The following is a 22540-nucleotide window of genomic DNA, read 5'->3' on the forward strand; positions in this document are numbered from 1 at the left end:
TTCTAGAAGTTTTATTTGATATATTAGATAGATATATACCCACACACCCCCATACACTCTATATGTGGGTATGTATGTGTGTTACACAGGCTTTTGTTTTGTTTTGTTTTTTACAGACTATTATACAAGGCTTTGTTCAAACTGCAAAATACATTTAGAGCAAGATGGTCCCACTTTGAATCCTTATGGATTCTTGGAGATCTTAAGAATTTATTTCAAATTCTTCCAAGGAGTTCATTTGAGAAGCAGCACTCTAAACCAAACCCTTTGGTCTTTTGGAAGACAGAAAACTCTGGCCTATCCACAAGCAAATCCTTCCCTTAAGCCCACTGAGAACCAACCTGGAAAATGATGATTTGATTTCACTGTAGGGTTTGATAGGCTGTTTAATAGTTCTTTAAAGCTTCTAGCAGAAGCTGCTGTGCCACTCAAATGCAAGGTTTGTGCCAAATGTTTCTTCAAAGTGTCAGGGCAGAAGGGATCAAACTTTTCCATTTTCAAGCAAACAAACAGAAAAAGAAAGGCATCAGAAACATCTTATTTCCTGTGGGGTGATTTCTAAGATAAATTATTGTTATGTGACATACTTCTTAGAAAGTATTTTATTTCTCAGCTCTAAAAAAGAATTTAATTAGGTATGCTCCCATGTCCCTGGAAAAATGTGTGTGTGTGTGTGTGTGTGTGTGTGCGCGCGCGCGCGCGCGTGCCCGTGCATGTATGTGAGTTTAACTCTTTCAGGAATCTGACACCCAAGTGCTGTGTATCTCCAAACTTAACAGATTGTCAGATGGCATAGATGTCAATATAATTGTTTCAAAGACAGACTAGAGAGTATGGTTAGTATGTCTGTTTATTTACTAAGTGGAACAAAATCACTTTAAGTCTCATTATCCATCTGATTTCTTTTCTGTTTTTATACATTCATCACAATGAAAGCTTCTTAGCATTTCAAAGCATATCAACTTGATCAAACCATCAGCTAATGTGAATGTGTAAATTGATTTCTCTAATCCTTCTTAAAATTATTTTATTGATTTCCTTTTTAAGACCCCACTTCAGGGACTATTTATAGGGTAGATGACATTTCTCAACACAAAACTCTGTTGTACCCACAATTCAATGAATTTTATAGTTCTGCCATTGAAATTACAAATTAATTGCTCACATAATTTTTTTCAACCTCTTTTTGGTATTTGGTAGCTAAATGCTTATTTTTTTTTTGTAATTGATTATTGATTTTTTTCTTATTATTTCATAACAACATGCTTTGAGGCCTAGTTATTCTTTTACCTGAAGATTTCTGTTTTTCCCCCCTAATAATTTCCTTTCGAATGTATGAACACAAATTATCCTGACAACTATGCTGATCTTAACACTTCCGTAAGGTTCTTAGTATTGTTTAAATGTTGACTTTTCCCCACTCTCCTTAGACAGTTAAGTCTGTTTTGCAAACAGTTCAAGTAAAGATAGGTGTGCCAACATATTTAGAAGGCCTGTGAAATTTACATATTGATCTGGCCCAGCCCACATTGAGAACTATCCACATATACAGAGGTGCTCTCTCTTTAATCTGTCTTTTACACACAGCTCCTACCGTGACTTCTATGAGACATATGGGGAAGTTTACTTTATATCACTAATGCAGTAAGTTTACTTTCATCGTGTGCTCTATTCATTAGACGACATAGCTTAAGTCTAAACTTTAATGACCCTGATATTCTGCATTTTACCTTTAATGACGTCCTTTGAAATTTTCCTTTAAACGTGGTATTAAAAACCTCCATTTTAATCTCCCAAACTTTCGCTGGCATTACCGTGTACTGCTATGTCTTGTGCATTTAATATTCTCTTTTAAAGTTATGTACATATATATTTATTTTTATTCCTGCATGTGAAGCCCCCCCCCTCATCATATGAAGCAGGTAGAACCTGCCATTGGTTTAATACTTCCATAAATGTAAGGCAGCAATTGAAAAAATAGGTATTTGTTTATATAGCACACACAATCAGGTGTCTTATGCATGTGCATAAGTATGTGTGTGTGTGTAAATCTTCATGATTAGTTACCCCAAGGATTAAAGTGATAAGAAGAATTTTGCCTTATGGTTTTACACTGGTAACTAATGTTTTGAGATACTTTACAGTGTTATGTGTTGCAGGTCTTCAGAATGAATTTTGTTTTAGCTAAACTCAAAATAATTCTGTTAACTGCCACTTACAGAATATGTTCACTGTTCATTCCTTGTTTATTGTACTTAGATATCATTTTCTAAGAGAAGGTTATTTAAAATTGTTATTCAATTTGAACAAATGTGTTGAAAAGAATACGTAAATGAGGTATTGATCAAGAACTTATTTATATATATATACTTGTTTATTTCAGAAAAGAGTATAGGCTCTTCAGTCAATCTTTCAGGGTTTTAATCCTTGTTTTGGCACATGCTAGCTGTTTGACCTCAACTAGTTGTCTAAAGAACATAGTAAGGTGGTGTGGTGGGTCAGTGAGCTAACTTATGTGAAACACTTATTTCAACAACTGGCAGACAGTAAGCCCCTAATACATGTTAACTCTGTTACCTTATCATCATCATAATTTATAGGTCTTTGATTGCCCATACAATCTAGAATTGCAAAGCATATGATACTAAAATTCTTTTCTTTTGCTAGACTGTAAAAAACAAAAAAAATGAATCACTTAAACATTTTTATCTACTATATAGAACCTGCATACATCTTTACGTTTTAAATTTAAATCTACCACATGATTTGATCTTCAGCTTGAGGCTGTAGGTAGCCTCTGTAGTTATTCTCTTTGACAAGAAAGGAAATCAGGAATATGATGACTGTGTGCTGCCCAGTTCACAAAACCTATTGTTATTAAAAGAGCTGTGGTCAGGACTTGGGCTGTGTGATTCCTCTTCTAGAACTCTTACTATGCATACATTGTCTACTTCTCAAATATGTTGCAATGTTTATAATTAGTCAGCATACTTTACTCTTCCTCTTTTATTTCACAAGTGTTAAATTCCATGAATCAGCTCATCTAGAAATACTGTTCTAAAGGATTTTTTGAAACCATACAAATGCTAGAAGAAAGTTTATTATTTTTTATATTCTTGGAGAAAGCCTTTCAAAGCATGACACAATACTTAAAAGGAATTGCTGTGAAAGTTAATGGCATAAAAATTGAAACTGTCAGTAATTTAAAAATACGATAAAAATAAAGTTTAAAATAGTCAAAAAAGTTTTAAAAACTGTCAAATGTCAGAAGACTGGCTATTTCCTTACTAGCTAATAAGGAAGGACAAACAAACCCACAGGGGAAAAAAAAAGATGAACAAAGATATTATCACAAATATTTAAAAATATAAATGCCAATATGCTTAAGAAAATAGGTGAACCTTCACTCAATTAAATATTTACCGATAAAATAAGTACTTGTTAAAAACAAAGTTTAGTGTAAACCAGTGTGAGTGATGTATGGAGAGAGGCATTTTCACACATTGCTGTGTACATGTATGAACAGAAATTTGGTAAAACTCCCCCTTCCAAAAAAAGTACATACTTTTGAATTTCACTTTCTGCTGTTTACTAGTGTCCTAGCACAGTAAACAAAACTATATGGGGACTTCCCTGGTGGTCCAGTGGTTAAGACTTCACCTTCTAATGCAGGGGGTGTGGGTTTGATCCCTGGTCAGGGAGCTAAGATCCCACATGCCTCGCGGCCAGAAAACCAAAACATAAAGCAGAAGCAATATTGTAACAAATTCAATAAAGGCTTCATTCTCCATTTTTTGATTAAGAAAATAAGAATAAGTAGTTATTTAACTCCTAACCCCCAGTCAATGTAGCTAGCAGTGGTAACATCAGAAGTCATGGATGTCTGTCTGATTCCAAATACTAAGTGGTCTTCCAGAAAAAGAAAGAGTTCCCAAAGCACTGTGCCTAAGCTTACTTAAGCATATTGACAGTTTTATCTTTCATTCTACTAAATTTGTCTAGTGCTGTAGTGGATTTACAGAAGGCAAGGTATAGCCTCATATAAAAATATCCCTTCAAAATATTGCACATACATTATATTTTTAAAATGAAAACCCCAACATGCATTACTCAGAAATGGGTGCAGTAGTTTTCTGCCTTGTTCAAGGTGAATATTTTGCTCAAAATATAGATATATGGTTGCAGATTTTACCTAGCTCTAGGTTTCCTGGGTCTTGTGTGCTAAGCTGCTCAGAACGGTTGTCTATGGGATTGAACACTTAACAGCTGCCTCTGGGAATGTAAATTTGATTCTTTGGGCTGCTCATGGGAGGGTGTGACATTTTCCTCTCCAGAGACAGAGGATTTGGATGGCATTAGGCTACTGAGTAAATAGTGATCCAAGTAAGTTCAGTGTCAGCTTAGGCATCTATTTTACATGTATTTTTTCTGAATCATTTTTCTCTAACAGTGTTCAAATTTTCATTATAATTTAACTATCCTTGACTTCCCTGGTGGTCCAATGGTTAAGAATCCGCCTTCCAATGCAGGTGACGTGGGTTCGATCCTTGGTCAGGGAACTAAGATCCCACATGCTGTGGGGCAACTAAGCCCGCGTTCCCCAACTACTTAGTCCATGCGCCACAACGAAGAGCCCACGCACTGCAATGAAAGATCCCGCATGCCGTAACTAAGACCTGACAGCCAAAATTTAAAAAAATAATAATTTAGCTATCCTTTAAATATATTTAAGATATGCTGTTTAAAATGGCATCTGAACTCCTATGTTGGTGGGTTATTTCTGAATTGTCACACTGTAGGGTGTGTGTATTTGTGAGAAGGCTGAGAAGGAAATGTATCAAAGCAGCTTAAGTACAATAAAATAGATACTCTTCATCAAAATAATTATTAAATTAGCTTTTACACTACCTTTTTATTAATACAACAAAGTTAAAAGGTCACAATTATAAGGGAATCATCTCTTTAAATTATCTGAAATCTCTGTAAGTTATTCTTTTTAAATGAAAAGCATCAATCATAATGAGATTACACAAGGCCATTTCTACTTTATCGTAATTAAATGATCAGATATTTTTTAAAAATGCCAATATACCTGAAGACTTTTATAACTTATTATTAATTTTTAAATAAATGTGTCTGTAAAGGTATCCTGGAAAAAGAAAGCAATGCTAGAGGAAAAAGAGTGCTTTGGATTCCTTTCCAGTTGTATTGCACAGCTAGCAAATGAGAGGATCCAACGCAGGCCCAGAAGGGACAGCACAAGCAATCCAGTGAGGACTGGTTTAAATACAATCTGATGAACTAAATGTATTTCTGCCTATTACTGTTAGGTTGTTGTCTTTCAAGGTTGACTTAGAGGCATTTATTTAGCTGGTCTATCTGATAGATGACAGTTTAACCTTCTGAAGATTTTGATTTTTGCCTGTATGTTTCTGAGAATTTCTTTGTAAAAATGTATTTTTAATATTAAGGGTCTTTTTTATCCTCCCAAAGTGCAAGATTTGGTTAGATTTTAAAATAATGACTTTCTTTTAAAGTAACTTTAGTATATGCTTTTTTATATTAAAAGGTCATCCTAAATAGTAGAATTATTTAAATGTTATGTAACAGTTGTCTTTTTATCTGAAGAGATCTAAGAGAAATTTAATTTGGGGGGTTTTCGTAGAAGGATTTTGCTGTGCTTATGAAACTTCTATAAAACTAAGAGAAAATAATAAATAGTGAAGAACTTGCAGTTAGAACAATAGGCTATTTCCTTTTTTAAACGTCTGTTTGTCATCCTTGTTGACTGACAGAGTCTCCAGTCGTTTTCGCAATAATTAGCCTCAACACACTTTAGATTTATGATGCATAGAAAAGTGCATTTTGTTTAAACTTTATGAAATGAGGTTTTCAAGCAGGAAAGTTAGACTCTGATAATTCTGCCCAATCTACGCTTTCCACCCCTGGGCCCAGTTTATCATCTGGAATAATGATTCTGCAGTAAAAGAGTATATTAGAGGCTACTCAACAAGTTAGTTCCTTTTGTCTTTCTGGCCTCTGACTTACTTGGATGGGAAAATGGCCAAAAGAAAAAAAAAAGTACTGCAGAGGATCTCAGATATAGGTAATGGGTCCTTACCAGAACATAAAAATAGACCTGTAGGAGCCATATCAGTGGTGGGATGTGTGTGGGGTTTTTGTTTGTTTGTTTGTTTGTTTGTTTTAATTACTCTTGCAACAAAACACTCACTGGGATCTGACGTCTGTCTGTCTGTCTCTCTCTCTTTTTTTTTTCTTAAAGCATATTTAAACTCACACTTTTTATAATGGGGATTTCAGTGTAGGGTTTTCTGCTGAATACCATTTGGTCCTACTAAGAATTGACCGTTCAAATGTTGGAGCATTTGATTGAAAAATCCTTCTTAGCCTTTTTAAAGGTAAGTCATAATGATTTTTTTTTAATAAAAAGATTTCTATCTCCCAAATGATAGGAGATGACACCACTATATAAACACCTGTTAGAAGTTATAGAACAGAACAGCAAGCAGGAACTGTTTTCTTGAAGTCATTAGGCTTTTTTTAAAAAGTAGGTTTGTGTTCTTTTCTAAGTTATCAATCTTCTTACCTTTTATGTTTAAAAAAATATTGAAACCTTGTCCACCAGCCTATGCCATTTTGTTTCTTGATGTTTAAAATCTTGTTTATTTGTAAATATTTCTTTGTTAATATTTAAAATGATGTACTATCCAATTTGATTATTGTAGAACTTTCATTGTCTACTTAGGCTATTTATACATGATTTTTAATTTAAATTATGAATGAAAATCAACATAAATAAAAACCAGTATAGTAGGATTAGTTCTTATAAATGACTTGCCACTCTATGCCAACATGCTTTCTAATATGCAATTGTTAATTACCTATTATTTTAGAGAGTCGTTATTTTGTTTAATCTTCTATCTTAATTTCACAACCTTTAGTGAACCTGACTTTGTCTACATGGTTAAATGCAGTGCATCTTTTGGATATATTCTTATTAAGCATTTTTTAAAAATGAACAAAGATATTGTAATTGCTACTGGGGATGGTTAATTGTATTAATTCCAAATAATGATTCTGATTTATATAAATGTTTATAAATTATATAAAATTTGGTAACAGAATTAAAAAAAAAACAAAATTAAAACAAAATTAAAGTTTTTGGATATTTAGGAAGCTTTATTTATTACAAATACCAGCAAATTATTTTCTTGAATGATTATACAATGTTTAAAGGACAAATCATTCTAGAGAAATTAAAAGTTTTAATTTATAGTAATTTATAGTAAGTGAATTCATACATAACTGTAAATGGCATAAATTCTCTAGAGTAAATTTCTAACAGTTTCTAGAATTGTAACATATTGAAAGATGTTTTTGAAATCTTTGCATGTACTTTTCAGTCCTTGACTGTGTAGTTTTAAATTAGTAAAAGAAACAGTGCTTTTAGTATTCGTTCAAAAAATAACCAAAATAATAATTTTTAAAAATTTTGTTATGTAGAGAGTCCAGTGGTGGACTGGATTTATGAGAGAAAAAAATACATAGAAATTTTTTTCATTTACCAAAATCATTATGAGACCGGAACAGTAAATCCAATACAAAATCATCAGAAGTTAAGCTGGGAGGAATAACATAATTACAACTGGAGAGGTATTGGACAGAGTGTACCAAAAATTTTGGAATTTATTTTGGAAGTTATAGTTGCTAGGCTTAATTTTTAAGAAAATGTTAGCAAAAAATACTTGTGGAGTTTTTTTTCTTCCTGAAGGAATGGATTCTGTAACTGTTTTCTGATTTAATCAAAACATGTTTTAATTCACTGGCCCAAGTCATGGCTGAAAGTTTCAAGGAGCATTAGTCTAACCTAGAAGCTGCCTTTTCATTTGCATGATATTTTAAATCCTGGTATACATAAGAATAAACCATTTCATCAGACTTTATCGTAACCTAAGAGTTTTGGAAATAATCATTCTTCTTCGTGTAACTTATACACGTTTATTAGATTTTTTAAAAATAATACTTGGCCAATTTGCAATAACATTTTACTATTATGTTATGGTTGTTCAATATAATATTCCATAATATTTCAAATAACATAACATGTGCTATGACAGGAATTTTTATTCAGTATCTCATTGAATTTTATTTGACATTTTTAACCATATATGATGTATTTATATCCATTTCAGAGAAAACTGAGCCACAGAAAACTATAATGTTAGACTACGAATTGAACCTAATTATTTGAATTCAAAGCTCAGAATCATAATTATTGCAAATCTTATAGTATTCTACTGTTTATAGTAAGAGTTGGGTTGGGAAAAAAGAGATAATAGCATTTCTATCTAGGACTCGACAATCAAGAATGGTTCTAGATAATCCTATTTAAACGGACATGACTCTAAGAGAATCATTTCAAACCTATAGTAATCTCTATACACAAGTACTCCAAAAACTACTCCAGGAAGGTTGGTTTGCTCCTAGAAGAACATTTAGTGTAATAATGAAGTCAATGTAATTATTGTTTTAATTTTCTAAGACTACCACCAAAACAAGTTTTAAGTTGTTATACTTGAAAGGCATAGTTTAGCAAAGCATGTTATTGTTTTATATTATAGACGTCTATAAACTTTTTTCTATTATATATGTTTAGCTCCATATATTCTGATAGGATGGAAATGCCCATATAAATTAAAAGGATTATGGTAACTTGAATAAGAGAAGGTGTCGGAGATCTCCTCATCTAGTTATTTAAACATTTTCCACATAGCCGTTGGGTTCTGTGGGGATGACTCAGAGCCCAAATGAGATGTGACTGGAAGGGGGAAGGGCCACAGTTCTTGCCAACTTTGACCAGAATAGCTTTGACCAGATAGTTCTGTTAACTATCTTTATATGTTGGGATTGTGTGTAAAATAAGTACTAGTCTAATGCCCTTCTGTTTCCACATAATGAAACACAACCAGGTTTAAATGATTGATTTAACTAGCTTGATGTGAATCTGCATCTTACTCATGGCTAGGGAATCATGGCTTTGTAAACACACCTAGATATCATATAAAGTAAGAGTGTGAACAGGAACTTAATTTGGAAAGCTGATTTTCATCATTCATATTCAACCTGTTGTTGAATTAATCACCCCCAAAACTCTAAAACTGGGTTTTGTGGGCAGATACTGTATTTATTAGGTGAGGAAGACTGTGTATCAAAAGAATCACAGTGTGTGTCTAGTGGAAAACAGAGGTGTGTGATCTGGTTTCCTATTCCAAGGAAAAGTGGAAGGAAGGCTTATGGATAGAATAGGAAATTTCCAACTCACTCATGAGTTAGAAACTGTCATCCAGGTCCTGGCATTCATTTATGGTACAAGTACATACTCTTATAATCTGAAACTGTTAAAGTTTCGTAGTTCACATCCCAGGAAACTGTACCTCTGGGCCATGCCTTTTCTGGGTGGAGTTTCCCAGGAAACACAGCTCTCTCTGCACATGGGAATAATTACAGATTCTCTGGGAACTTTATTATTCTGACCTACTAATGGAGACGCTTCTTATAGCTCAGTCTCAGTTCCTACCACCAGGTTTCCAACATAGTGGAAAGGCATAACGCTCATAAGTTCATCTAGAAACACTTTGTAGATATGACAGCAAAAAAAGAAACAGCCACGTGAACATATACTCATGAATTCTACAAAAGGAACAGGATTTAATGTCTGTGAAATGACAGGATACAGATGATCTCCATATAGACTCAAGAAAGTTATGGGATTAGTGATATCTTAAAACATTTCTTTTTATTTTCTCTTCCTTCTTCTTATAGGTCTCAAAAATACGTTTTCTTTCCTGTACCTTTGATTATTTTTTGTTTTCTCAATTTAAGTACTTTAAGCAAGCAGTAAGTTATTACAGACATCAATGTCTTATTATGAAGAAGAAATAACAGTGAAGAAAAAACTTAATCTAAAATTAGCAAGTAAAATAAATTTTATTATGTGAGAAGCTGTACTATTGAGAAAACCAAGTGTGCAAAACACAAATTTTATGTGCTCTAAATGGCTACATGTGAGAGGAGAGTGGGGAATAACTACACTTTTTTTATGAAGCTCTTGAATAGAATGTCCTGAGTAACCTGAACTTTTATGTATTCAGTGCATGTCCTACTTTATTTGTTGGTCCTTCCTTTGCTTCAGGTGAATAAAACTACAGTTGACCCTTGAACAGAACAGGTTTGAACTTTGTGAGTCCACTTTTACACAGAATTTTTTCGGTAGATACTACAGTACTACCTGATCCACAATGTGTAGTTGGTTGGATCCACAGATGTAGAACTACAGATAAGGAGGGCTGACTGTATGTTATACGTGGATCTTCCACTGCCTGCAGGGTTCATAATCCCTCTGTGTTGTTCAAGGGTCATAAGGTTAAAGTATAATTATAATAGCAATACTTACTTATGGTGACAGGGCACTGAAGCATAATAAATGAATGCAAGTAAGTAGTTCCCCCATATTCACGGGTGTGGAGGATAACTTCTAAGACCCTCAGTGGGTGCCTGAACCCAGAGATAGCACCAAACCGTAAGTAGTCCCCCTGTAGCCAAGAGTTTGCTTTCTACAGGTTCGGTTATCTTCACTTGACCACTTTTGACCATGGGTAAGTGAAACTGTGGAAAGCAAAGCCATTGATAAAGGACTACACTACACATGTGAAATATCGTGCCTATTCTTGGAGAGAAAAAAAAAAATAGAAACTTACATCAAGGTAACAAAAGTATGTCGGCCAATAGAAAATGTGAAAAATTAGATAAACTCAATCTTTTCCTGTTGAAAATATCAGTACACATATGCAGGAATGTTAGAGTAACTCTTGTATCTTTGCTTATGCATCATCCAGACAGTGTCAGACTAAGAACTGTCTAACCATGCAATTCAACCCAATAAATTATTGACCCTTCTGTTTTCTGATGAACTTGACTCAACAGTAGTGGGCTGTGTATACTATCTCACTTCAGTTTTAAGTTCAAAGCAGACAGAGCCTAGGCAGTACCCAGGTCTGCCCATGACTTCACATCTCTGGGCTCAGGGTCCTTGAAAGTCATAATAATGAGTTTTCAGGTTTAAAGAGAGAGGCATTGAATAACCTGCTGCCCCCTCAGTCATCCAGTGGACTTTCTTGGGACTCTTTGCCCCTTGCAGAAACTCTTTCCTGTAGTCCATGGGGCTGCTTCAATAAAGGAGAATGATTCTGGGAAAGGTCAGGTAGATTCTTAACCAGGTGATGGCATAGATCTGGAAAGGGGCAAATAATACACACCTCTATCCATCTCAGAAACAATAGAATTGTAATGTTTAACTCATTTTATATTCCATCTGTCAGAATAGCAAATGACATTAATATTGAATAAGTTTTAGTGGTGTTTATATAGAAAATACAGTATCTTTCTGAAAGAGATGATTTTATCTTTGAGTTGTATTTTTTAATAGATTCATGATGTTATAGAAACAAAACTAGAATTTGACCCTCGGGAGTTCATGTCCCAACTTTTTAACGAATTGCAGTCCATAGGTTTCTACAGAGTTTCTCCTCAAGTTTCCAAAACATGGGATAGGATAGTATTAGTTGGGAGTGGGGAGACCAAGTTAGGAATCAGGGTCTCGGGGTTCCCACCACTGCTGTAATCAAAGTCACTCTGCCTGGTCTACCATGTAAGAATATGAGTGAAGAACCAGTTCAGCTGCCTAAATTAAAAACTGGGAATCTCATCTTAGCATCTTATTTTACACATGAGGAAACGGAGGACTAGAGTTATTAAGTGACTTGCCCAAAGTCAGCTGGCAAGAGAGTAGCCAATCACGCTTGGGTCTATTTATTCTCCAGTCTACCAGTCTCAATTACAGCAGGTTCGATCCCTGTATTTTGATGACTACCTTAAGTATAACTTGTAGATTTTGAACTGGAGAATGTTCTATAAAATGGGCATTCAGTAAAATATTACTTGATAAGCTCCCCTGAATATGATCACTTGACTACAGTACAGAACACCTGGGTGACATTCTCTACTTAGCAATTACAATGATCGTTTAAAAGATGATATTTCACAAAAATTTTAAGGTGCTGTACAATTATCCTTTGCAAAGGAGATTCTACTTGTGAATATCTAGTCATTATTATCAGGATTAAATAATTTGTTCCATTGCATTATGACCATCCTGGCCAAAGCCATAGGAGGTAGCATATATTCTTCCCCTTCCACCCCCAAGCAATTAATAAAAAGCCAACTCTACTTGCTCAGGGACACATAAAATTCCACAGGAAAAATAAAGCACTTGTTTAGGCTTGTGTGTTTTGTTTACATTGGAAAAAAACATGTGAGACTAATGACTATTCAAGCTTCTTAGCCATGAGGACCTCAGTGTGAATCAGTTTGCTCATCCTGATTTACAGTGGAAGCATCCTAGCTATAAGGCATTGGTAAAGGGAGATCCTAAAGGATGAAAAATAAATAAATTGCCATGAAAAAATTTTATAGCATCTTTTTCCATTTTGGGGAAAAGTCTTATTTTCTTAACATTAGTCTTAACACTATTTTCTTAGCTATGCAATGAATACTTTAAAAAAACTAAATGTTTCCTCAAGTGGAAAGAACTACTAATAAAATCATCAGAGTGGTACTTCAACCACAACAAAGCTATGGAGGGAAAATCTGAGACCATAAAAAAATATAATTATTATTATACTTACAAGGTTGAGAAAAATATTGCGTGTGCCTCTTTTTTGTCTGTAGCCTCCATTCTGTTGGCATTTTTGATTTCCTTGGCCGGGGGCATTTTGAAGTAGGGAATATTTGTTTATAAGCTACAAAGCACATTCTGTTTATTGATGTCAGGTCAACCCCATTATAAAAAATGCCATTGCAACCAAAATAGCTCAAATGAGTATGTTTTCAATATTTGAATAATAAAGTCTTATTAACTTTGTTACAATAGGATCTACTTATTCCACGAAGAGTTTTCTTCCAAAGATAAGACTGACTAAGTGAAATGCATATTGACACAATCTAGTTGCTTTTAACAGAATTGGCATGAGTCAGTTGCCCATGACAAAATGAACAATATTGCCCTTGAATATGTTAAAATATATATATTTGAGACCAGCAAGAAAGCAATGTCTATCACAGAAACTAGACATCCTCTACATATTTTCTTTAAAGTCTTTTCACCTTTAGACTATCTAAAAATCAGTTATTAAAAAAAGAAATTGAAAATGAAGTACTCTTCTTTAAAATATTTCAATGTTTTCAACACCATGTATAAGAAAGAATGCAGGCGTGAACTCGATATTGATGAAAGTGGAATTTTCTTTTAATAGTGATTATAATTTTGATGATATTAGGGAGTAATCTAGTGCTAATTTTCTGACGATGTATTTTCCCAATTTACTCATGCTTTTTTGTTTTAACAGATAGCTTACAATTGATTACAAGAATTGATTCCTCTGAGACTCATCAGATCATTTCCTGTAAAATCCGTATCTTTCTATTTGTGAAAAAGGTAAAGAAAACATCTGTCACCAAACTTGCTTAACATTTAGATGTGACAGACATCAGTCCACCCACATTCAGTTGGCAGGAGAACTCCAGTTAGGGTGCAGATGGTTGTGTTGGGGTGGAGAAGCCAGATAGAGGGTGAAGATGCCCGTAAGTGTCCCAGGCTGATGCAAGGTAAGCAGAGGGCGAGAGTACAGTAAGCATATTCTCCTTAGATAAGATTTCAGAATGTTAGTCATCCATAGAAAGAAAATTTTAAAGAGGAGAACTTTGAAGAACTGCTCTATGTGACATTATTTATTACTTCTACCACTGGTAGGTAGGTCAAGTCAAGAAAGGACAAGACCTAGAAAGGTTTGTTTAAAAAAAAAAAAAAAGCATCTGTTTATTTATAACTGGCAAAATGATCTGTCTCAGTTGCGTGTTTTCCTTGTACTTTGATCTTTTTGTATGATACTTATGCTTCTGCTTTATCTCCTTCTAATGATAGAACCAGACCTCTTGGAAACCACCTTCTTCAGGCCCAGGAGTTTAAAAGAAGCAGGTGCTGAACCTTAGTTTTTTCCCTGGACAAGAAAAATGGGCTGCGATCGAAACTGCGGGCTCATCGCTGGTGCTGTCATTGGTGCAGTCCTGGCTGTGTTTGGAGGTATTCTAATGCCAGTTGGAGACATGCTTATTGAGAAGACAATTAAAAAGGTACAAGTAATTTCGAGAATATTTCTTGCCATCCTGATTCATTCTATCTTCCATCCCTTTTTGGCTTAGGGTGGCTGTTTGATATTTCATTGTAACTGGCAATAATGTGTCCAACACAAACGTGATTGTGAACTACTGAAACTCTACATGATAGAGGAGTGGTCACAGTATGATGTATATTCTACCATCATATTCTATATGAATGCACTGTCATCTTAGGTCTAAATATTTAATTTCTGATAAAAAACTATTATAGGTATGCAGGTAAGTAGAAATAATTGCATTTAATTATGTCAAAAGAGTATGCTGATAAGCTTTTGAATGAGAAATGAGTGTTATTTTGTGAGGGTACATTTATAAAATTGTTGCACTTTGATTAATGTTGAGAAAAGTAAAATCATATTTAATATATATATAACTTAAACAAAATTGTGTTTAATATTGATGTAGGAATATTTGGTAAAACTGGTAAAAATTATTTTTGTTTGGTAAACTGCCCTATATGATATGTGTAATAATATATGATTGTCTTATAAACATTTCTTATTGATGAAGTTTGATAATTGACTTTTAGAAAATACTTCCAGAAATGTTATGTAGAACATATCCTAGTATATATGTAACAAGTTGACTGTAGTTTTAACAAAACTAAAAATAAAAGTGACTAAAATATAGTCACCTATATATTAAGTCACTAAAAATAAAGTGACAATATATAGGCTTTGTACAACAAACTAGAATTCATCTCCCACCCTAGTTCCTTCTAATTCAGTTTGATACTCACCAACTTTAATTGATAAAGAGAAGGAAGACTAGAATACAGAAAAGTAGATCTGCTCAAGTCCTAAACCAAGGATGGCAAATTCAAATGGCTTCAGGGGTTTGCAGACAAGGTTTAAAAAAAAAAAAAATGGGGAACTACCAAGAACAAGGTAAAAACAAGACAAGGACTATCGTGAACTTAAAAGTGTGTGCTCTGCCCAAAGGCATGTATGTTCATATTTAAAATACAATGCTAGCCAAATAAAACATATCTGAATGCTGGGCTCAGCTCTCAGCCTGGTTCAGATGTCAGCGGTCTAGATGTCAGCAAGCACAGTGCCCATGGAGAACGACAAGAACTGAATCTGAAAATGGGCTAGACTATGAACTCATACTGCAATTTCTGTTCCTGCCAAGACCTTGATCTGTCCCATCCATTCATCCATGTTTAACATCTTACTCTTACTAGGAGTATAAACACATACAGTTATATTTCACTAAAGCACTGACCTAACTGACAAATAAATATGAAGATTTAATTTCAAATCTAGTTACCCAGGACAAGAAGTTACTATTTTCCAATGTTTTTTTGTTTGTTTGTTTAGCTAAAATGCTTAGTCTTTAAATTTAAAAAATTTTCTCACTATACCATTATAGCTCTCGTCTTAGTAGAATAGGTTTTTTAAAAAGAGGACATTTTTAGGTACAGTTTCTATACTTGCACGCTATATTTGCTTAATAACAATATAGTCATTTCTATCCTTTCTCTTGCTAACAGACTGCGAAATTTTCAACCTCATGCATTTAAGTTAAATTAAATTCCATCTCCTTCCTTGGAATTCCCAGTTCTCTTGATATTATTATTATTATATTTTATAAATTTGTTTATTTATTCTTGGCTCTATTGGGTCTTTGTTGCTGCGCACGGGCTTTCTCTAGCTGTGGTGAGCAGGGGCTACGCTTCGTTGCGGTGCACGGGCTTCTCATTGCAGTGGCTTCTCTTGTTGAGGAGCACGGGTTCTAGGCACGTGGGCTTCAGTAGTTGTGGCATGCGGGCTCAGTAGTTGTGGATCACAGACTCTAGAGTGCAGGCTTAGTAGTTGTGGCACACAGGTTTAGTTGCTCTGCGTCACGTGGGATCTTCCTGGACCAGGGCTCAAAACCGTGGCCCCTACATTGGCAGGTGGATTCTTAACCACTGTGCCACCAGGGAAGCCCTATTTTTAATACAGTTCAATAGAGACAGACAGGTGATGGTGAGGTGGGGAGTATCTAATAGTGCGAGAGGGAATTGCCGTTGTTCAGCACCCTTTCTGCTCTATAAACTTGCTTCTCTTCTGTATATTCTGTGGCGAGAGAACAGGATCAGTTCTAACACAGAGCTATAACTTATTTTTTGGAAAAATCTTCAGAATAGAAAAGTGACAATAATCTTCCAGTGCACAGCATTTTAGACTAAGACTATTTTTTGATACATAATTGATCATCTGTAGCTGAATAGTGATCATCTATTCTTTCTTATTATTCAACAATATTATTCATTTAGACCCTGTTAGATGGCATGAGAGGTGCCAGCATCTATTTTAATTGTTTAATGTTTATCTCTAAGTTCAGAATGGCTAATCCTGAGGAAATAAGAGTTTTGAGCCATCAAAAATTGGCTTTTATATAGAGGCTAAGAGAGAATAAAATAAATATTTATCTCAAGAAATATAAATTTTAACTGGGGAAAAGCATATTGTAAAAAACTAGAGACCTGTGAAATTCTATAATTGAATTCTAAAGCATATATTATAGAAAATAAATATTATTTAGAAAGAGAACTTTCTCAGAGTATTCAATAACTTCAGGAAGAAGGTGAGACTTGAATTGGATTTTGAAGTATAAAATTTTGAAGGTCCAAAGAAGGCTCCAATAAAAGTGTCAAAGGACTGTTTAATACTATGGGAAAAGTTGTGGAAATGCAACTAAATGTTGTGACGAGGGAAGGAAGAATATTAAAAAATGTGCCAAAAATATGGGATTAACAGGAGAGACAATTAGAAAAATAATAACATGGGGTAAGATTTAGGAAGCTTTGAACATCAGTCAGAAGACTAATTAATGACATGACAGGCAATAATAGATGGTGTATGTTTTCTGGTAGGTGTTAGATATAACAAAATCTGCATTCAGAGATTGATATCAAATATACTATATACTAATATACTATATATCATACATACTAATATACCATACTATATACTAATATACTAATAAAGCGTTTATTTAGTCCTACTAAGAGCTGCGTATATACTAATTCATTTAATCCTCACAAATATCTATTAGAAGGTACTATTATTTTACCCATTTTACAGTCACAAGACCCTAAATCAACTTGCCAACTCACCTAGCCAAAAGGGGGACGAGTTAGTTTCCAAACTTAGGCAACCTGAAGGGAGAGACTAGATGATTTACACAGTTTTGTACTCTATAATTGTACAATAGAATGTACTGGAAAGTGAGGAGACTGAAAACAGGAAACGCTATGTAGGACGTGACCACTTTCAAGGAGAATTTAAGACTCCCTTTAGAAAGGTCTTTGCACAGTCTGCGCATAACAAAAGGCACTCTGGTCTAGTGCGGTGGAGTGTATAGAACTGATGGGTGATGGGATGCAATGGGATAGAGGGACTAAACAGGGAGAGAGAGGAGTAAAAAGAACAAACTGCAAGATGTCCAGTTGTTATTGATAGAAATGTATACCTTAGAAGAATAAAAAACAGACATTTTATAAGTGATTTGATATGAACATCAGTGTATATTTCAGAGGTCAGAGCTCAAGAGATTTGATCATTATTATAGAGAATACAGATAAAAGTAAACAGTAGATTCGCTTAAGGAGAATTTGAATATAGAGACAAAAGGGCAGAGAAATTACTATAGGATTTGTGCATTCAGAGGTAGGTAGGAAAACGAAAACAGAAAAGGGTAAAATTATTTTATATGAAGAAATGAAAACAATAGAGTGCATTTTTTTGGAAGTTAATAGGAAGCCAATTTTCAGGGAAAGAGAATAAAATGATCTCAGGCAGATGAAAATTAAGGAAATAATGGTTAGAATATGGTCAGTAATGACTTTGAAAGTATAATTTCAGTTGGGTAGGGTAACAAAGCAGGGATAAAATAAAGAAATAGAGTGCTTTCCCTTCTTGTTTTTGAAATGAGGGTTATCTGCAATCTTTGGTTTACATTGTAACCCAGCTCAATATCCACAGACTAAGACATCGTCAGAATCCCTTCAATGGTCAGGGGCTGTGTGGTACATTTAAGACTAAACCTGAGTTTGCTCTCAGATGTTCATATATCCATGATGACCTTGCCCATTTGAATCATGTAAAGATCCTGGGACTTTTTCTTTATTTAAATAAAACTGTTTCTTTTTTATTTAGTTTACAAAATTATTTTTTAAATGAGATTGGCATATGTTTCTGTTCGGCATGCAATATAAGTCAAATCTTTGAATTGTGTGTAATCCCAGAGAGCCAAGTATCTTACTACTGACTCAGAGCACTTAGGTTAATGCTGTTATTTTACAAATATATACAAGTTTTACTACTGGTCAGTTTTGTCTACAATTGAAACTTATTGCAGATTACTTGCTTTATTTAATGGTCTAGTAGCAAATTGGCAAAGTTATTACCTGTGTACAAGCACCATAAAAAAAAAGAAGTAAAGTGCTTAATTTAAAAAGATCAGAAAATCATATCACGTTGTTATCTAATTTTTAAATATAGAATTGGGACTCTATGATACCTTCCAGTTCTAAAAGATGGCACCCTGACACCAGCCTTTGAAATGGCCTAAACTAGTCCATACATTTTACTTCATGTGTATATGTGTGTGTGTATATGTATATATATGTATTTCTTTACTCGTTATTTCCAAGGGATATTTTCTAGGGACTTTGTGTTTTTATGCATTATAAGTGGAAACTTTTTTACCAGTATTTTAGACTTTGATTCCTAGTAGATTTGTGTGGGCCCAGCAGGTTTATGCAATCTTGCTAGACACACTAAAAGTCAGTGGCATGAGCTGCCACGAATGTGGAAAGTAGAAATTATCAAAGGACTTCAGACAAAGGTCGAAGTTCTGCCACCATTTACAAAGGTTAGTTTATCACTTGACACTCTTAATGTCACTTGATATATGTTTGGTGAATATTATATAACATAGGCAATTTCAAATAATTTTAATTTAATTTCCCTATGATATTAACTGTAGAACACCAAGAAGGGAATTAAAGATACCTTTTTTTCCAATTAAAAACTAATGTTCAATTTTATACCATCATTCAATTATACCATCATTTCCTTCCCCCATTCTTGAAAAGAATGATCCTTCAGTAGCCAAAAAAAAATGCTTCCAGATAAAATAAATTGAAATAACAATTATTTATGTTCATTAAAATGACTAGAATTTCAAGTCAACATACATATTTAATAGTAAAATTAATTTATATTTATAATAATTTCATAATATATGCTTAGAGCATTTCCAGATATGATAAAATCGTTTTTACATTATTATAGTATCTAAAAAGCTCAAAAAAAGTGCCAGAAGTATAGGTTGTTAAAGATGGTAGCATTTGTTTTAAATTTAATGATAATATATGAGAACATGAAATGATCTAAAACAAATTATAAATTTAAATAGCAGAATGACATGGTTTAAACACATATATTTGCATATTAGCTCCAATAATAAAATCACTTTAAAATGTTTTAAGAAAAAGCAGATCAGCATGTGTAATTTTCTCCCTCCAGCCCAATTTAATATCAACATAGTTTACTTTTCATGCCAAATACAAAATCTCCCATTTTAGGTCCTTACATAAACTCTTGACGGCTGATTTCTGAGTTTCAGAAACACATTAAATCTGATCCATTTCACCAAATGTTATTCTGTGGTTTAACTGATGACTTGATAACCTGAGACTAAAACCGCTTTTTGACTCTCAACACAACTGGCACTAATATTCTAATTCATTCTCTCTCTCAGCACACACACACACACACACACACACACACACACACGCATCATGTACACACATAGGAGAATATTTTTTGAACATGGGAAGACTGCTTGTAACTGGTCCTAAACAGAACAAATTGTAATAGTGAGTGGAGAGGATAAAGACTCTTTTCAGTATGTTTCTGCTTTTTAGGGAAATTTTGATTTCACTGGATGGAGAATAAATAGAAAAGTGATTAAATAGAAGAAGTAGTGTCACAGGATTTTACATGAGTTATTGCCACATGAATGGTTTAGACAGGAATCCTATGAACGAAGCAGTTAAAGCAATCTGGAAAGTAAGTGAGATGAGAGTTCTCCCTCTAAGGGGTGGAGAGTATTTGTATAATAATGATAGTCAGTGTTTACTGAATGTGCTAACACTGTTCTGAGTGCTCACGTTTATTCATTCTTACCATAACCTATGAGGATAAATATTTAATTACAGCATATTCCACTTATTTTGACTTTCAAAAATACTAATTTCATATAGTTCAATCTAATATTATTAGTATCCCTATTTTACAGATAAGGAAACAGAGGTACAAAGAAATTAAGTAACCTGCCCAGGTTTAACTGGTTAGCATGTGACCAAACTGGGAATCAAACTCAGCATCTATTTCATTGTTAACCACTTCACTCTAGGCTTTGAGTGAAGAAGCCAATATACTTGGTCAGGCTGGGAGTAGGCTAAGGAAATCTACTCATAGATTAAAATCTCTTGGACTTCCCCAGTGGTCCAGTGGTTAGGACTCTGCGTGCTTCCACTGCAGGGGGCACAGGTTTGATTCCTGGTCAGGGAACTGGGATCTGCATGCCACATGACGTGGCCAAAAAAAAAAAAAAAGATCTGCTATATACGATTCCGTCTCTTGGTACTCTGTAAGAGCCCTGAGAAATGGGACGATATATTTTCTACATATGTATTCTATATACTTCAGGCATAGGAAGATATCAAGGACATTTTAATAGTTACACTAAAGTTGATGAGTACTGTTTTCCCATAACAGCAATAATCAAGTGACCAGGTGACTAGATAGAGGGCATTACAGTCCCATATATCTGCCTTTAAATTAATGTAGCAGAATAGAAGTTTCAAGGTAAGTGGCTTTAAACCCAGCTGGAGACCCTGTCATGTGGCAGTCATCAGGCTGGCATCCACTCATTACTAGGGCTGGATAGTCTGAACACTTAAAGTCAGGGACAGATACTGATATACATATTAGCCAAGTGAGAGAATGTTAAATATTACTTTTTCTGTACACATAATTATCACCTTTGTACTTCAAATTTAGTAAAAGATCTGCAAAATAAGGTAGAGAGTCCGAAGTCAACTTAAAATCAAGGCCTCCTAAATTCACAAAAACATAAAAACTTTTGCTCCTTTTAGAGGAACTTATGATATATTTAGCCTTCGTAGTCAAAGAGGCCTATACAATTTTTTAGTACATTTGGTAATGTTAGGATCATAAGAAATTCATTCCTATTGTGACTGCTTCAATATTTTTCTCTGTGTCTCTGAACAAACCATGGTGTTATGGAAACCACACAAGATTGGAGTGAAACACCGGATTCTCCATTATCTGCTACTAAATTGTCATACAACATTGAATCAGACATCTGCTTCTCTAGGCCCCACTTCTACTTCTAAAAACTGGATGGGGTTAGATGACCCTAATTCTAAAGCTAGTAATTCAATGCATTCATTTCAACTCTTAGTGTTTCAATTTCCCCATTAAGAAAAATCTCTAGGTCAACAAATAAGACAAAGTAATTCATGGCCTTAGAAGAAAGGCATGATACAGTTACAATGTCTTTTGATATGAAATGCACAAGCATCAGAGTTAGGGAGTTTTCTGTCCTGCCAAGTACATTATTGAGTTCCTTTCATTAAGAACTGAAATAAAATATGTGCCTTGAGAGGTACATGATAAACAATTGATACTATATATATATTAGTCCTTAACATTCTATAGTGTGAGAGTAATAATGTGTATGTGTGTATGTTGGTGTGAGTTTTCCCCTCATAAAGTCTCTTGAAATGGGTAAATTAACACAGCTTTCAGCTTCCATATAGATTTCAGCTTCAAAAGCCCCATCATTTAGGGTAAACACCCTTACATTTAAAAGAATAGCATTAATACTTTATCTGTACACAATTTTGTCTTAATTTTGAGCTTGCTATGGAAATAGACATTTTAGGAGCAAATAAAAAGATTTTCAAGGACAACTGCTCGTAAAAAGTAAGAAGATCTAACATCGCTTTAGCAGCTCCAATGTACCCAGTGTATATTGCAACAGCAATGATTGCAACAGCACAGGATTTTGTAAAGGCATTTTAGCTGATGCCCTGTTCTTCTCTAAGGAATTCCCTTATTCTCTCCACTAAGTAATAAGTAAAGTTTCCTGAAGATACGAAACTTGACTTCTACCAACTAAGTGCAGAGGTGACAGGAAC

General features: G+C 34.1%; 1 protein-coding gene across 1 annotated transcript in view; it reads left to right on the forward strand.

The window, feature by feature from the left end:
* The first annotated feature begins 13475 nt into the window (after positions 1–13475).
* LOC137768419 (platelet glycoprotein 4) overlaps positions 13476–22540 on the forward strand; it is a 36543-nt gene continuing 27478 nt past the window's right edge. Inside the window, exons 1-2 of the mRNA XM_068549930.1 lie at positions 13476–13573; positions 14060–14268. Coding sequence (XP_068406031.1) covers positions 14149–14268 — 120 coding nt within the window. The 5' untranslated portion in view covers positions 13476–13573; positions 14060–14148. The remainder of the gene's footprint in view (positions 13574–14059; positions 14269–22540) is intronic.

This window comes from Eschrichtius robustus, chromosome 8, assembly GCF_028021215.1.
Source record: "Eschrichtius robustus isolate mEscRob2 chromosome 8, mEscRob2.pri, whole genome shotgun sequence".
NCBI lineage: Eukaryota > Metazoa > Chordata > Mammalia > Artiodactyla > Eschrichtiidae > Eschrichtius > Eschrichtius robustus.